The sequence below is a fragment of the Setaria italica genome, chromosome IX (assembly GCF_000263155.2).
Source record: "Setaria italica strain Yugu1 chromosome IX, Setaria_italica_v2.0, whole genome shotgun sequence".
Taxonomy (NCBI): Eukaryota; Viridiplantae; Streptophyta; class Magnoliopsida; order Poales; family Poaceae; genus Setaria; species Setaria italica.
Genome location: NC_028458.1, coordinates 36,382,305 through 36,398,444, shown reverse-complemented (window position 1 = coordinate 36,398,444; position 16,140 = coordinate 36,382,305). Strand labels below are relative to the sequence as shown.

General features: G+C 46.5%; 4 protein-coding genes across 5 annotated transcripts in view; 1 reads left to right on the top strand and 3 right to left on the bottom strand.

Annotated features, from left to right (window-relative positions):
* Window positions 1-1,143, bottom strand: part of LOC101754720 (VAN3-binding protein) — a 4,355-nt gene extending 3,212 nt beyond the window's left edge. Inside the window, exon 1 of the mRNA XM_022822852.1 lies at window positions 986-1,143. The gene's annotated coding sequence lies outside the window, so the exon portion shown is untranslated. The remainder of the gene's footprint in view (window positions 1-985) is intronic.
* Window positions 1,144-3,497: 2,354 nt separating this feature from the next.
* On the bottom strand, window positions 3,498-5,441 carry LOC101754319 (haloacid dehalogenase-like hydrolase domain-containing protein Sgpp). 2 transcript variants are annotated; one of them, XM_022823302.1, is made up of 5 exons: window positions 5,197-5,441; window positions 4,980-5,094; window positions 4,736-4,890; window positions 4,087-4,348; window positions 3,498-4,014 (listed from the first exon to the last, which is right to left on the bottom strand). In XM_022823302.1, the coding sequence occupies exons 1-5, from the start codon at window positions 5,382-5,384 to the stop codon at window positions 3,829-3,831; spliced, it is 906 nt and encodes a 301-aa protein (XP_022679037.1). In that variant the 5' UTR covers window positions 5,385-5,441; the 3' UTR covers window positions 3,498-3,828. The 2 variants fall into 2 exon arrangements, with proteins under 2 accessions (XP_022679037.1, XP_004983596.1); XM_004983539.4 differs by having other exon boundaries at window positions 4,980-5,088; window positions 5,197-5,439.
* A 617-nt stretch (window positions 5,442-6,058) lies between these two features.
* LOC101753922 lies at window positions 6,059-8,637 on the top strand. The gene is made up of 4 exons (XM_004983538.4): window positions 6,059-6,535; window positions 6,626-6,679; window positions 7,513-7,638; window positions 8,211-8,637. Exons 1-4 carry the CDS (start codon window positions 6,155-6,157, stop codon window positions 8,379-8,381), a joined length of 732 nt encoding a protein of 243 aa, XP_004983595.1. The 5' UTR covers window positions 6,059-6,154; the 3' UTR covers window positions 8,382-8,637.
* A 420-nt stretch (window positions 8,638-9,057) lies between these two features.
* On the bottom strand, window positions 9,058-13,566 carry LOC101753504 (eukaryotic translation initiation factor 3 subunit B). The gene is made up of 11 exons (XM_004983537.4): window positions 13,303-13,566; window positions 12,351-12,591; window positions 11,873-12,019; window positions 11,634-11,762; window positions 11,397-11,525; window positions 11,245-11,328; window positions 11,002-11,126; window positions 10,714-10,912; window positions 10,095-10,627; window positions 9,725-9,833; window positions 9,058-9,619 (listed from the first exon to the last, which is right to left on the bottom strand). The coding sequence occupies exons 1-11, from the start codon at window positions 13,422-13,424 to the stop codon at window positions 9,275-9,277; spliced, it is 2,163 nt and encodes a 720-aa protein (XP_004983594.1). The 5' UTR covers window positions 13,425-13,566; the 3' UTR covers window positions 9,058-9,274.
* Between the last annotated feature and the right edge of the window lie 2,574 nt (window positions 13,567-16,140).

Sequence of the window (16,140 nt, the reverse complement as noted above, 5' to 3'; positions counted from 1 at the left end):
AGACCCTGCCTTAACGTAATGTCGAATTACATGGTGCAATTCTTTGTTCTCTGAGTAGTACTTTCACCATTGATTCCCCAATCCATTGTCTCTATTAGGTATCTATCCATCTTTGGATTTGAGGATAAAAGCCGGAGACATCGGATCTATCCTCTCAAGAGCAACGACACTCGTAGTCAGTAAAGACTGCTACGAGCCTTGATGTACCTCTGAGGAAAATGGGATGAAATGGTCGCCGTAGCAGAAAGAGATAGAATGATGCTTTAATCCAGTCAAGATCAAGAGACAACAGATCCTTTGGGAACCGGATCTAATCAATAGAAGTAAAGGCGAAACTTCAGAAAAATGTACGAAGCCTTGAAATAACTTACTCATGAGAGAAAAGTTATTCGGAGTAAAGAAAAGGATCCCTCGAAATTTTATTTTTGAGAATTTGTCCATCCGGAATATCCCCAAGAAACTAATACATCGATTGAGGGGGGGGGGGGAGGCAGGTTCTTATCGTCCACTAAATGTGATATCGAAGTCCTACCTGCAGTGTAAATCATTCACTGTTTCGCGATTCGCATTCGTTACTCTGGACAATCCACTAGGAAACAACCAGTAGGCAACAATGGCAATTATTGAATAAAAACATTGCCTAATTGACTGTAGACACAGTATGATTTGAGAAGTTTGTTTCATGTGAGAATAGTCTGCTTTCCCATGTTAAAATGGACTGGAGGAAGCTAAAAGGAACTATTTCCAGCAGATTCATTCATGCGTCGCTGATCACTGAAACTTTTCAAAAGTCTATAATAACTACAAAACATATATTGTTCAAACGATTTAACGATAATATCTTGGGTGCTAAACTAATTTACAAGGAAACAAAAAGGCAAACAAAGTGGAGGAGCAAATAAGGACAAAGAGAGTGCAGTATCAGGCAAATGAAGGTAGCCTGAAGATAAGCTCTCCAGAGAGGAGGGGGAGGAGAGGAGCTTACCTTAGTAGGAAGCCCTGGATGCACTGACCTTGTGACACCTGCATGGCTCCAAGTCTTTATATTGAGATCACATACCCAAAAAAGCAGAAGCATGCGGCATTCACAATGCACTGGGAGTCAGAAGGATTCAGTATTATAATTACCATCCCCACAAAATGTCTCTTCGATGTATTATAATCCGAGCACTTATTGCTTTGATATCTCTTGCGGGCTAGAATCTCCCCTTTGAGAACTCGTTCTGCCCAGGTAGACTAGTAAACGGCAATAATGAACTGAAGCACATTGCTTGTTTTGGAATGGACCTTGCCAAAACTAACCAACTAGAACTAACTAATGTGGATGGATCAAGGAGATGGTCCTGCTAATGGCAATTGGGGATGGTTTATGATTGCCACTTATAGCAAATGAGTAGTGAAAATATGTAATGCCGTTCGCGTGTCTGAGAAAAATCATAGTAAATGGGATGCACGTCACACTACGTGGAAATCGGTGCACAAGTTCTAACAGTAACTTGATGTAGAGAAATTTACAAGACAGGAATAATGATTGTGATGCCGAATGGAGAATGGATTAGCAGTGATTGTAAATGAGTGTGCAGCCAAAAGGTGAAGAGAGAGCCATAACGATAGCTTTTGCGGAAAGCAATTAACTAGCTTTTTAACGGACAAAAAATTGAACAGAAAAAGCAATTAACTAGTGAGCTCCACTGTGCTGCAGGGATAGTCCATGATTCACCCAAGTGGAGAGAAAAAAACTCAAAACGTATCATCAATCTGGCAGGATATCTATGGCCAGTGGTGATCTTGTTAAGTTTCGAAGCTTCCTACTTGTGGTATACTATCTACGGTATGATCAGTTGCAACCGGGTACCACTAGTTGTAACCTGGAAGAGTTCCCAAACCGAGGGAGGCGAAATCGTTTCCTAAAGACTGCAGCACTGTTGTTCAGGGAGCTCATTGGATCAGCGCGACTCGTGATCCAGCGATCAGGGCGAAATCACATGCCCCTGCGCCCTAATCGACGCGTCTCTTGGAGATCAGCAGAGGTCATCTGTCTGCTCCCAGTTGGCCAATTCTTAATCCGCGGGCAGGGGTGAACGGAGGCGGCGTGAGAAATCAAAGAAGGGGAGGTATGGGAACTGACCTTTCTGGCTTCTCCCTTTTCGAGCGGATCAGATTGTTCAGATGATCGAGGAATGCTCTCGCCCTCGGTGAATCTCTGCTGCTGGGATGGAGTGGACGGAGTGACGAAGCGAAGCAGGGAGCGCGGTTACACTTGTCAAAATCAAAACTGGTATTAATTTCTAATCGTTGCCGTAATCGCGGGTTTCAGGGCACGAAATCGTGTGGCCGTTTCTCGGAGAGATTCAGAAAGAAACGGGGGGCCGGCCCACATGGCCATATCTGACTGACCGACCGGTGTGTTGTCCTCTAACACCTAACACCTGGATCAAGACCGTGGTGAACAACTCCACGGCTGCATTTTTTTTTCACAAGAGAAGAGTGAGTGTTTTTGCAGAGGTGTTGTCGTCACGCGCGTACGTGGTATGAACGGGAACAGGAATGTGTACGATCTGTAGCAGAATTGCAGCTCTGGAGAAGGAAGAAATCGAGTCGAAGTTGCAGTTTGGTTCGGGGGCTCAGCTCAAAACATTTCAGCAGCAGACGCTTCTTCCACCCTTGGTTTTCCCAGAAGAAGCATCGGCATGCTCTTCTTCTTTCTTTCCATCACATCCGGCTCCGTTTCCGGCGCGCGCGCGAGCACCGACACTAATCCCGTTCGACGCGCGCACCTAGTCGATGAACAGCTGCCTAGGATTAGCCGATTAGGAGCACGAGCACCTGCAGCGCATCGAGATACTGCGCATCCGCCGTACACAAGGAGTACGTCGCCGTAGCACGGTAGCAAGCAATTGAGTTCTGACAGTTGACGACGTAAACAAGTGATGAAGTGAACTTTCTGAAGCCTGTTCTTCAGGTCTAAGATAAGTGTTACAGGGACAGGCTCAAACTCAATCCCTCTGTCATCATAAAGATTTTCTCTGTTTGCAAAGATCTACGTTGTTGTTCAATTCGAACAGCCGCCAGCAGTGATCTCATCCGGTGCTGACAGTTCCATAGTGCCCAAAGATTTGATACTGTCTGCACCAACGAGTTCAGCACGAAGACGGCATATGCGACCGAATTTTTTTAACAGCTTTAACTTACATCCACAAAATCATTGCATAGGAATACAGCCGTGAATGATGAGTATATACGCAGAAATTTACTGTTCGACGGCAAAAAAAAACAAACAAACAAAACTTAACGTTGTAGCCTTATAGGCATTTGCTATTCAGGATTGCCAGGAGGACGGCCTTTTGTTCAGTTTAACATGCAGGGTTCAGGGACATATTCAAATTGTCCTAATGGAATACGTGCACGGTGCATCTGTTTTCTCATAGAGAAAATGCAGCAACATATGAATTGAATTACTGAACCAAGCATAATAAAGAGGAAGAACATCAGGACCCTGATCTGAATGGAATAAATTTTCCATATTCCTTAGGAACTATTCCATCCTCCAAATAGGGCATTAGTGTTTAGTACATGAGGTCCCCCTTAAATTAAATGACATACAGCCTTTAGACTCATACATTATTAAAAAATGGTTGCGAAATAAGGTGATAACATGTTGGAGCAGGAGCTTCCCCATAAATGTCAGCTGCATGCTAAGAACCACTACAGCAGGCACCAACTTCTGCACAGATCCATGCTCATTTCCAGGTTCCAGCCCAGGATTCAGAGTTATTCTGTAGTGGTAATTGCCCAGCATGACATTCTTATTATGACTGCAATTACCAATCAGACGCGCCCATTCGCCGTCGCGGGTTTGAGCTCTTCCAGCATGGACAGCAGCTTCGGGTCCTGGAAATCTTTGATCAGCAAGCTCGCTCCTGCATCGTTGAGCGCCTTCCCAGGGTTCCTAGTCGTCAGGCCAACCACAGGCACGCCTGCAGCCACACCAGCTCGGATCCCTGATGCGGAGTCCTTGACAACACCAACCAAATGAGCACAACGTTATCGAAAACTTTTCAGAAATCTATTCTGAAACAAGCGTACTTCGAATATGAAGGTGTGGTCAGGCGATGCGCCGATGAGCTCGAGGGCCTTGAGGTAGGGGTCCGGGAAGGGCTTGGCCCGGTCGCACTCGCTGCCGATGATGAGCACGGGGAAGAAGTCGGCGAGGCCGAGCAGCGACAGCATCAGCTCGGCGTTCGCCCTGGGAGCGTTCGTCACCGCCGCGCGCTTCAGGTTGCGGCCTTCGATCCACTTGCAGAGGTCGTGCAGCCCATCCACGGCCTTCAACTGTCCTGGTGCCAACCTGCGTGGCTTTCAGCTTCAGGTGAGCATCCAAGTGCTATCCAAAAAAAAGGCATCCAAGTAGCACAAGATTGCAGGTTTGTTTTGCGTTGACCGGTTGACGTGACCATGTCCTTGTGCAGTGAAAAGACAGCAACATCGGTGCATCTTTAGTACTAGAAATTTGAGAACGATGAGATTGCATACGAGAGGTTGTACTTGAGTTTGTATGCTAAAGCCTATGAACATTCAGAGATGTCAGGCAAGACAAATAAAAATTAAAATTCTGAGAAAAGCTCGCATTATAATTTTAAATATAATTAAGCATGCCAACTAAAATTCTGAAAAGGAAATTGGTATGAAAGAAGATACCAGGCACTAGAAATGGGTAATAAGGCGGGTGGCCTACTTTCTGAACAACGCTTCCTTGTCGTCCATGAACTGCATAGCCTTCTCGTGGTCCATGTCCGGGAACAGAGATCGGGCGAGGTGGTCATTGTGGCCCCCGCTGATGTTGGCGCTGTAGAACTCCTCGGTGATGGGAACACCGCCGTTGAAACCGATCTGCAGCCACACCACCGGAGACGCTTGGATCAGACATTCAGACACACTCTACTAAGCCATAGGCCATCCATAGCGGCATGTAATTGTACCTGCTGCAGGAGCTCGCGGAAGGCGCAGAAGTGGATGGGGTCGGAGTCGCAGAGGGTGCCGTCGATGTCGAAGAGGATGGCTTCCAGCGGCGCCAGCTTCGTCAGGGCGCTGCCGCTCCAGATGAGTTCAGACAACATAGCCCAACAGATGACCATCAGTGTTCCCTTTTATACAGCAAGAGAGGTCGCTACGACCAGAGGTGTTCCGGCGGCTCACCTGTCGGTCGCCATGTCCGCCGGAGTAGCCGCGCTCCTCGTCCAAGAAATGCGGCGGCGCTTCTTCTCCTCCCCTCTGCTGAAGCTGATACCGTCGCTGTTGCCGATGCCGATTCTGCCTGGAGACGGCGCTGATATAGAGAGGAGGCGGCGGCGAGGAAGAGGGGCAGGTGCACGCGGAGACAGCATGCGGTGCGATGCGATGCGATGCGCTGCTCGAATTGAATTCGTCGAAGCTTCCTTTCCCACTGACGCGTCGCTTTCTCGTGCTCAATCTCTGTTTTTTATACACAAATTCAAGCTCCGTTCAACGACGAGTGGCTCAGCAGGAGGCGCGCGGCAACATCTGACGGTGATGAGCTAACGGAAACGGTTGGCGCGTGAGGCTGCGTGCCACGACCAAGACCGCGGGGAGGCGTCGCGGCTTGTCCTCCTCTCCGCTCCCGGCCTGTCGCTGTAACAAGTGGCAGCGGAGTGGCCTCTCTGCTGTTACCCGGGCTTGACTGCCACCGTATTGAGATGGCAGAAGGTACCACGGCAGCAAGCAGGGTATATGCTCCCTCCCCTCCTCCTCTTCTGTCTGCAGAAGTCGAAAAGGTCATGCTTCCAAGCAATTCCTGTGTGGACTAAAACTTTCCGTGCATGATCTGTTCAGCACAAAGGTAAACTTCTTGTCAAAACTAAGATCTTTTAGAATAAACACGATGAACAACCTCACTTCTTCTACCGAGCTAATGAGAATTGCTTTCGTGCAAGATTTTAGCTTCTTTCAAAATTTTGCAAAAAGAACCCACATAGGAGAAGGCTAAATTTTGGGCCACACGAGAAGCCCAATAAATTAGAACCGAGCAACCCAACAAGTGGCCCCCACGCAGCCCACGAACCGAGCAACCCCATCCGCACGAAAATCCAGCGACTTCCCCCTTCGCACTCTCTCTCGCCCTCGCACGCCGCCGGCAATGGCGACGTTCGCGCGGTGGCTTCCACCAGCAGCAGCCCCACCGGCGGCTGGGCCCGCCGCCGCTCCTGCTGCCCGCCCCCTCGCTCGCCGGCGAATCCCGCGCCGGGCCGCGACCGTGGTCTCCCCGCGCGCGTTCGGCCGCGCGGACTTCGACGGCTTCGTGCGGCGCGCGTGGCAGGGCGCCAACGCGGGCGCCGAGCGGCTCGCCTTCGAGGCGCGGCAGGCCGCGCAGCGCCTGGACGGGAGGTTCTCGATCTCCCGGAGGCTCGCGGAGGCCTCCCGTGCCGCCCGCGAGCGCGCCGTGGAGATCGACGCCGAGCTCGGCATCGGCCGGAGGTGGCGCTCCTTCTCCGTTGATTTCTCCCGCAACTGGCCCAGGGTTCGGATTCTCTACGCTCTCTAGCCGTTTCGAGCTGTGTAGTACTTCGTCTCGCTCTAATCTGTGGTTATTTTGGTTTCTGATGTGCAGTATCGGAGGGAGCTCAATGACTTCATGGCAACTCCCATCGGGAGAGCGTTAGCTGTGAGTTCACTGATAGCTCAAATTCACTTGGATTAGCTTGCTAACGTGACCCAAATTTGGGTTCTTAATACTTGATGGTAGAGATCATAGCTTAGATTCTTGTGGCATTTTGATGTCGTGCTACTCCTTACTAGCTCATTTCATGTCTCCCATCTGATGATGCATACAACTATTGCTCGTGGTCTCAATTCTAGGTTTTAATTAGTTTATGAATAATTGTTGCTGCGGTATGTTTGCAAGCAATGGTGAACAATGATATTACGGCCTAGCAGTGATTAGTCTGATTGAGGTTAGTGGTAACCATCTTTAGGAGCCCGAAATTTCTTCTGTATATTTGTAGCTTGATTAAATCGAAATGTAATCATAACTCATAAGAACCTGAAAATTCTGCGATTTTCATTGTGGCACCAGGAAATGTGTTCTGATGGGCTACTAATGTTGAATTATTATTTTTTTCTCTCTCTCTCTCTCTGTGCTCTTTGTGCTTTGTAAGGGAAAAGGATCATGAAAGAGGGATATGATTGATACAAAGCTGTGACAAATTTGCATCAACACAGATGTTAACCCTTCCAGCTGTCTAGGAAATGAAACTATGTAAAACTCTAGGGAATCATTCGAGGGGGGGAAAAACTCAGGGGCATAAAGTCAGATGTTGCTTTAACTCACATATACTTGTATCACTCTGTATTTGATCAGAATGTCATTTATCATAGTACAATTTTGTTTCGAGAATATATTATTTGTTTCATCGTTACATTTGATTATTCTTCTGCCAATAATAGTAGGTCCTTTTCATTATATCTGATGTGCTTTAACTATCCCTTTTTATGCAGACACTGTTTTTTCTATGGCTTGCACTGTCAGGGTGGCTATTCAGAATTTTCATTTTTGGTACATTTGTGCTGCCTTTCGCTGCCCCTCTTTTCCTTGGGACCTTTGCTAACAGGGTTGCCATTGAGGTAACAATGCACTTCCTTCTGAATTCAATTTGTTATTGGCTTATTGTGCACTTTTTACTTGCCTACTGAGAGTCATGGCAGAATATTGTGTGCGTGTGATCATGGTTTACATGCTTTTGAAGAAGTCTTGAAAATATTCTCCAATCATCTTGCATTTTTGTTTGCACTTTGCATGCTCTAAACTTCCATTAGCTTATTTTGTTTCTACTGACAACTAATTGAGCAAGAGTTTTGTCATACCTCTGGGTATACTGATATTTGAATTGGGTTCCCAGCTTCCCTGGCATTTAATAAAGCTGTTGAAGTTGAATGCAAATTGTCTCGTATGATTAGCCATTTGATGTGTTGCATAGAGTTCAAGAATGTAGATGGTCGCTGCTTACTCTTACTTTGGGCTTGTTATGTCTTTTTATATGGTTGAATAACAATCTCAGCATCAGCTCATGCATTAGCATCATGGCTACTCTTTGTCTTCAATCTTCATATCCTTCTGTAGTACTTCCTCTGTTCCAGTTTGTCTTATGAACACACTAGCTGTTCCTAGTTACTGATGTAGCAGGTTTCATTTGCAGGGAACATGCCCAGCATGCAAAAGGCGGTTTGTGGGCTACCGCAGCCAAGTGATCCGGTGCATGAATTGCCAAAACATTGTATGGCAGCCAAATAACAGCTCCTCCGGTGGTGCTAGAAGTTCACGAAGAGCAGAAGCTGATGTGATTGATGTAGAATACGAGGAGAAGTAAGATCATTTTGGCACACCATTATTCAGGGGGCGGAAGAAGCAGGGTTAGACACAGGCTGCACGTTTCTGGGCTGTTTGTAGATGTTTCAGTATGTGTTGTACATTATGTGCTCCTTTGGAATAAAATGGGCGGTGTTGTGCGTAAAAGAAACTAAAGGAAGACACTGTACACCCTCCGCGATGCCAATTTTGCCAAGCATGTTAATGTTAATGTTGTTGACCAAAATAATCAGTTAAATCTACATCTTAATTGAATATTTGGTTGCAATCGGACCGGTCCTTTCCCTGAATCGAATGGAGCGGTTTCGGTCTGAGCTCTTACCGTTCATCATCGGCTGACAAGCATTGACGTGTTACACCGCTACTCTTCTAGCGGTACAAATACCTTGCCTATCCGAGGTGCTCACAGGAGAGTTTAGCATGCACCACATGATGTCTAGCAGACTAGCAACTAAATACACCCTATGTTTCATGGCCAAGCGTGCGTGTGTGAGCATTTGCACAATGTTTTGGAAAAAAAGGAAAATAAAAATAAATAAAGTGGGAAACAAATGGGACCGTTCCGGAGTCGACAATCGAATTAACATCTATTAGCGCAGCAAGTGTTCTTTTCAAAACTAAAAGGCTTGAGATCGATAAGATCAATCAAATTGAGACCTTAGTTGTGACCAAACACATTGTTAACTGTGCCAAAGCCAGACAAAGATTAGTAATCCAGCAGCAAAATTTGATATCTGAATGCATGATCCGCAAATTCAAGCAGCAAGTGTACAGACAACAAGTAAAACGATCAGCAAACTGTGCGCTTGATCACTGAGCCTATTATGCAAAGCAACAGCGATGAACTTTGACACGACGGAAAATTAAAACTCAGCAGATTCTAACATAAGCCTTTCACTCCTGATCCAGGTCGAATGCGAGAACTTCTTCCGTGACATCCACCACTTCCTCCACCTCAACCTCCTTGGCCTCGTACTCTTCCTCCTCGTCACTGGCATCCCCATCCCTAAGCTCCCTCCTATATGCACGCTCCTCCTCATGTATCTGCTTCCACTTGGCAACCCATGAGTCCCATTCTTCCTGGAGCTGTGTCCGCCTCTTGCGCTCCTGCTCGCTCAGCTGGTTGAATGCATCCTGGTCTTCTTGCTCGTACTTCTTGCTGTACTTCTTCAGGTTCTTCGAGATCTCCTCTTCCTTCTCAGGAGTCAAAAGTGATGGCGGTCTCGGACGCCATATAAACTGCATCATTCAGTCCGTCAGTCCGTGTACAAGACAAACATTACAACAAAGGACAATCATACATCATGGAAAATGTTTCCAAGCAGAAAGTTACTGAACATTTACCTGATAGAAGTGATCCTTTGACACCTTGTAAAGGTGCTTGCCATTGAAGGACCATATTTGAAATCCATTCTCCATCTCATGGACTGAGGTAACTGCAGTTGCAAGATACCTGAACGAAAGGAATTGCAAAACCATTTCAGTTCATTCTTAAATCTTTGGCCACTGAATGTTTGGCCAAAGTTTAGAAATAGAACTTCATGCATACAAAAGGCATGGGATTTAGAATTGACAAAATTCTAATAACTTCTTTTAACATGCAGGCAATCTGCTGGTGTAAAAAACTGACTACTGTTTCAACTTTCACATGATAATAGAAATACCAGTGCCAAAGGAAGAATCAGCAAATTTCTAAACCCAGTTATTAGCTAACCTTCCAGTAGGATCCCACATTATGTCTGTTGCCATAAAATGCTCTCCTGTTGCCATAGTTTCAAGCTCATCAACATTGTAGAATTCTAGCTGCCCATTAAATCCCTTCAGCCCAGCAAGAACAATGAAGCGGCCAGCAGGAGACCAAAACAATGCATTAGCTTGCTTGGCCTTGAGAGTCGTGAGCTTTGAGACACGGCTAGTGTTGTTTGCTGTTCGCATGGTGTAGAAACTGACATCAGGCCTAGGGCCATCGCCATGAATGATAGCGAAGCGATGCCCTTTAGGTTCCCAGGCAAATGCAATAATCTTGTCATTCTTATTCTCGAGTTCAAGGACCTCAATTGGGATGTCTCTCTCCTTAATTCTAAACAACTCAAACCCAGTGTAGGTGCTCTTCTTTGTTTTTGTATACCTATCAACCTGGACAGCAAGATATTCTCCATTATTCTGCCAATACATCTTGCAGTCACTGACACTGAAAAGGTTTTTCTGCCGCAGCTCCTCTTTGCCTGGAATTTGCACAAGACTCACCTTCCAATAGAAAGATAAATTTTAGCTTCACGACAAAATATTGAAAAACATCTTATAATGAGTTTGGTGCAGAAATCTCTGCTCACCCTTGCAGGCTGATTCCCACCACCCATTTCAGGCACAAAAAGGGATATGATTGGATCCGTGGGAGACCAGCTGAAGTCCACTACATTTTCTACCTTCAGGGACTTCTTGTCAAGAAGGGAGAACGTATCAGTTTCATAGACAGATATTATGTTCTTCCCAAGCCTTGCAAAATATTTATCATCCTTTCCACCACCCCACCTATGAAAACAAATATAGTAAGCATCTAACCAGGACAACTTAACAAAAGATGTATGCATTGGTTCACAAATGCTGCACTGTGTTTTCACCTAAATATGGGCCATGAGACACCAGAAACGCCAATATTACCGCCAGCGGTAAACTCATCAGCACTTCCCTTGAAGTCTCGCATCACTTTCCCAGTCCTTACATCAAAGATATTCAGGACAACCCTCTACAAAATTAAGAACAATAGTCAGGAAGGAAAAGCGTTTTTTTTTGTTCTTTGTTGGGGGGGGGGGGGGGGGAAGGAAAGCTAGGGGCAGAGATATAAGTCTCTGACAATCTCTTACATGTGTGTCTCGAGGGTTGCTGGGCTCATGGCTGCTGTATGTGATCAAGTATCTCTCACCAGGAGAAAAGTCAATCAGTTTTACCTGGTACAAACCACTGTCAGCTAGAACATTAAACATTGGGTAGAATTTAGAGTGGTGAGAACCAGTACCATTGGATGAGCAAAACGCATTAACCGCTCAAAGCCATTTTCACCACCCCACACCTGTGATCCCTGCCTATGAACGGTTGCCAAGTATGTTCCAAGAGGGGACCACTGAATGAAACTATCTGTCCAGTACTGGAAAGAAAATGAAGTAACAGGATAAGTATCGACATGGATTTTCTTCTAAATGGAAGTGGAAGAACATCAACTTAAATTTTTAATCAACTACAAGTATATGCACACCTGTTTTTGAAACACAAGTTCTGGTGCCTGCTTTCTAGCATCATTCCAGTAAACTTCGGTCAATGTACCAGCACGGATGACAAATTGATCGCGGGCCTTTTCATCAGTTAGCCACTTCAGAAGATTTTCCTGCAATGCAAAATCAAGATAGTAATGTTGCATGATAATTAGCTGCTTCAAAAATGTTAGCACTAAAAAGAAGTAGGCTATCAGGGAGTAGAGAAGCCATAGAGACTTACTCCAGGAGTGTACGGCTTTATTTCAGCAGGCGTCCATGTGTCAGGAACCTTCATGTACTTCTCAAAGTCATCAAGCATATTAACTGCAAATATATGAGATTTGTCGAGTTTGTACCCATTTGTTTTTTCCCTTGCAAGCTCAGCTTCCTGGCAGTATGTGAAACAAAGATAATTATAATTAACTTAATACCTTTCAATGAAGATATTTTTTCTGTTTCAATCAACTCAAGGGGTTAAAGAGGGGCCTAAAACGAAAACGATAGGAAAAGTAACATGGTCCAAATTATCAGAACATTTTCTTAAAGGTTATACAGCATCACGAAAGCAACCAGATGCAGGGAGTGTGAAAATCTTCCAATATGAGAAAAAGGTCCACTGGTATGTTTGAATAAAATGATTTGTCACTAAAACATTGCTAAAACTTAGAGAATCATTGTGAGGATAAAAGGAGAAATGCAACTAACGAGAAGTAAACTACCTGAGGGGTATTATACTCGATGAAACAGTAGCCATATGTCTTCTTTGTCTCTGGGTTTACCGGCATCCATAGACCATTTTCTTTTATCGCTCCAATTTGGCTGTAGATCTTGCGAATAACATTCTCCAGCTTCTCAAACTTTTCTGGAGGAACAACCGGCAGATTGTCCACGACCATAATGTTGGATAAACCCATTTCAAGTTCAGGAGGGTCCTCATTCCGAAGTACCTCCTCGTCGTCACTGCAAATTATAAGCAATCAGCAACAATGAAAACAAATTAAGTACTGTAACTCAGAAAAGCACAAACAAGTAACTCAAAACCAATTTGCATATCTCAAAACGCTACAGATACTTGCCGGATAGCAAGCAAAGGCAATATCTGTGCTGATAAATATTAATCTCACCTGATTAACCTTTATCGTAGCTAGCCTACAATTCCATGTACTATGCTATAATGCACAAAAAGTAGCATATAACAACACCAACAACGTTTTTAAAACAAGACAAATCAACCCAAACTCACCACAAAAGTTTGCAGCTGCACACATCAAATTTAACACTGCATAGTTGGGTAGATTCTTTAGCATTAGCCAGACTCGAGTATACATGCATACGTCATGTGGACGCTGAACAGATTATAACACTACAAAACACATAAATTTAAAAGCATATTTCGCAACCACAACAAACATATCAGTACCAGTTCAACAGCAGCAGAAGCATATCAACCAAGATGGGAAAAAATCCCTAAAATCTGCCCTGCACACAAACTGCTATCGGAAACTACGGAACAACACTCATATTGCACCGAATCTAAAAAATATCCCACCGCAGACGTTCGCATCTGGGTAAAGCAAAATTAGGGCTACTAAGGCCACCACATACTGCAACCCCGATGAGCTAGCGTTTGCGACGGATTGGGATACAGAGTGAAGCAGCGCACGGGTCTACCTGAGGATGCCGAAGTCCTCGCCGGCCGGGAGGGTGATGGAGTCCAGATCGACGGCGGAGAGGTCCACCGCGAGCTCCCGCGCCCGCGCTTCGAGCCCTTCCATGGAGGTTGTCAGCGCCATCTTCTCCTACATACGACGCCTCAAACCCTCTGCTAGAACGAGAGAGGAGGTGGGGGTGCTCGCGCTGTGTGGCGGCGGCGGTGGCGGCGGCGCGGGGGAGGAGGAGGTGTGTAGGGCTGGGATAGATGGAGCCTGGGGTTTTGGTTGTAGTCGCGAGGCTCTTCTTATGAGTCCGAGCCGACAGGTGGGCCATGTAGAGGATCTCTTCCTCACTCAACCCTCGTCGGCTCTCGGCCTTTCTTCGGAAAGTTTCGTTAAAACGCTGAAGACTTTTGAGGGGAACTAAGGAATTGAAAACATAGGAACGGTAGGAAGCACAAGAAAAAATATAAGTGAATTGGAAAATAGAGAAATATAAAATACTGGAAACTGGTAGAAATATGCGTTTGGAACGCAGGAATAGAAAATATAGAAATTAAAAGCATATGAGTTAAAAAAATCTTTTTTAAACAACTAAGGCTAATTAAGTTTGATGACAGGTGGGCCAAAAGTGATATGACCCCACCTGCAAGGCATAGACTTTGTTTTCCCATTCTATCTTATCCTCCCTCATTATTATCCCTTCGGTAGTTCCGTGGTCGTCCATTATCTCTCTTCTCTGACTCCAGCTCAATCGCAGTATCTCTGAGACTCCAACACCAACTCGTGAAGGAAGATGGGGCGATGGAGGTGAGGGGGAAAGGAGGCAGCCGCAAAAGGGTGGGGGCGCACGTTCTCCTTGGGTTCAAGGTCAACTAGTTGGATGTGATTCTGCTCCACCTTGCCACGAGGCAACAACTCGAGGGAGGCGGCGGGGTCGACGCCGGCGGAGCCAGTCGGCTACTCGGTTGCATGTGCCTCTTGCCTCCTTGCTCTCTTTGTCGCGCGCGTGTACATTGGACTTCTGCGAAAAATTGGAGTCAGAGTAGATGTTTTGGTTCCACGTTTTGTGGAGGAAAGCAAGCCTTTCCATAGGAATGGCAAGATTCATTCCTTTATTCCAAACACCACATGATGTCAGCAAAGTAAACAAATTGTGTTCCTTTGAATTCCTTTGGCAATCCTGTGTTCCAGACAGGGCTTGAGTTTAGCACGTCAGAAGTTAGGGAAACTTTTCTTCCTCTACGTGTTTACCTTTACTTCTTTTCTTTTCTTTTCTAAAGTAATAACACGTAAACTGCAAAAGCAACTGCATTAGCTTATTATTTGTCACATATAAAAATATAAATGAAAGAAATTCATTGGGGGAAAAGGTGTGAAAGAGAGAAAGATGTCACGCTCTAAGCTCCAGCGAATCCAGTTATATGTATCTCTTGAGTGTTGGAGTGCACTTTTACGTTTTGCGTTTAAGTCCTCAAACTTTTTTGGAAATCACACACACGGTTCAAACAGCGCCCTGAGCTGCACCATCCGATGCGCATCCAACAATGCGCGTCAGCCGGGAGCACGGGAGCAAATGGTGCAGGAGCACCAGAACTCTTCTCCTATTGGATTAGTAGACTAAAATTGCCAATAATTATCATATTTTCTTATTACACTTAAATAGAATTAGTTTATCAAGTATCTGCACACTTTAATTTTTTTGAATCACACAGTATTGTTGGAGGAAATATTAACGACCTCCTAAAGCCCATTAAAACAACAAACATAAAGGCCCAGGCCCACCTAAGGAAATAAAGACTGTCATCGACCCAACATGGGAGGGGAGAGCCCCGCTCCGCCTCGCCCGACCCAATGCCCCGGGGTCGGACGCTCCCGACCCTTTGATGACCAAACTCCGCCTCGCCTAACTCACGGACCCAAGGTCGGGAGCGCCCGACCCCACGCCGCGAGACTCCGCCTCGCCCGACCCAGGGCGCAGGGGGTCGGACTCGTCCGGGCCCACAAGACAAGAATCCGCCTCGGGCGCAGACTGGAAAGTAAGGGCGCAGATCTCGTGGGTCCCCCTGTCGATCTCGCCATAAATGCGCCGTGGCTCTGACACGCAGAAAGGCGCTCGCGCTCCCGACGCAACCCGCCATAAGTACCCATGCGCGACCGCACGGCACAGGCTACAGTGGTTGCGGCTTCCTCCGATTCGCTATAGGGCACTCATGGCCTGCGCCGCCCGGCACAGGAGGAAGCTCCGCCCGTTCTCGCGCCCCGCGCATCCGGTGACAGGGACACGACGTCCGCATCCCACGGGCCATCAGCAAGATAGTAGGATCAGCCCCCCCAAGGGTACGAATGCCACGACCGAACACCATCATCATGCGTGGCGGCAACGGCCACTAAGGAGATCGTCGACAGGACTCAAAGGCAGTAGCCCTCTTCCGGCGGACGCGCTGACAGGAGCTGAAGGCCGGAGAGGACGCCGGCGACCCGGGGACTTGGTCCCTCCCCCTGTGTTGTATTTTACTTGACTTAGCTTATCTCTTTACTTCTCCTTACACCCGGTCTCACTTGTAACTCCGGTGGCCTCCTTGCGCTATAAAAGGAGAATCGGGGGCCCTAAGACAGGGGACTCAAAAAAGCCAACAGAACACACACACACTCTCCTTCAGAGCATCAGTGCATACCCAAGAGACTTGGGACCTGCTCCCTCTCTCGCCTCCTGTAACCCCTACTACAGACCCCGCGTGGGCAACACGAGCAGGACCTCATACTGGACGTAGGGCTTTCCCTTGCCCGAACCAGTCTAAATCCCGTGTCTCCCACGCCACCATCCGAAGCCTTACGCGCATAAAAGAAATTGACT

Bases quoted from the DNA above. Each gene is read 5' to 3' on its own strand.
- LOC101753922 (XM_004983538.4), top strand. From the start codon at position 6,155: ATGGCGACGTTCGCGCGGTGGCTTCCACCAGCAGCAGCCCCACCGGCG. The intron at 6,680-7,512 runs GTGAGTTCACTG...CTTTTTATGCAG, and splicing joins CCATCGGGAGAGCGTTAGCT to ACACTGTTTTTTCTATGGCT. The intron at 7,639-8,210 runs GTAACAATGCAC...TTTCATTTGCAG, and splicing joins CTAACAGGGTTGCCATTGAG to GGAACATGCCCAGCATGCAA.
- LOC101754319 (XM_022823302.1), bottom strand. From the start codon at position 5,384: ATGCTGTCTCCGCGTGCACCTGCCCCTCTTCCTCGCCGCCGCCTCCTC. The intron at 5,095-5,196 runs GTGAGCCGCCGG...ACTCATCTGGAG, and splicing joins GCGGACATGGCGACCGACAG to CGGCAGCGCCCTGACGAAGC. The intron at 4,891-4,979 runs GTACAATTACAT...GTGTGGCTGCAG, and splicing joins TCCGCGAGCTCCTGCAGCAG to ATCGGTTTCAACGGCGGTGT.
- LOC101753504 (XM_004983537.4), bottom strand. From the start codon at position 13,424: ATGGCGCTGACAACCTCCATGGAAGGGCTCGAAGCGCGGGCGCGGGAG. The intron at 10,913-11,001 runs GTGAAAACACAG...TTGTTTTCATAG, and splicing joins GTCTCATGGCCCATATTTAG to GTGGGGTGGTGGAAAGGATG. The intron at 10,628-10,713 runs GTGAGCAGAGAT...TTCTATTGGAAG, and splicing joins GTGGGAATCAGCCTGCAAGG to GTGAGTCTTGTGCAAATTCC.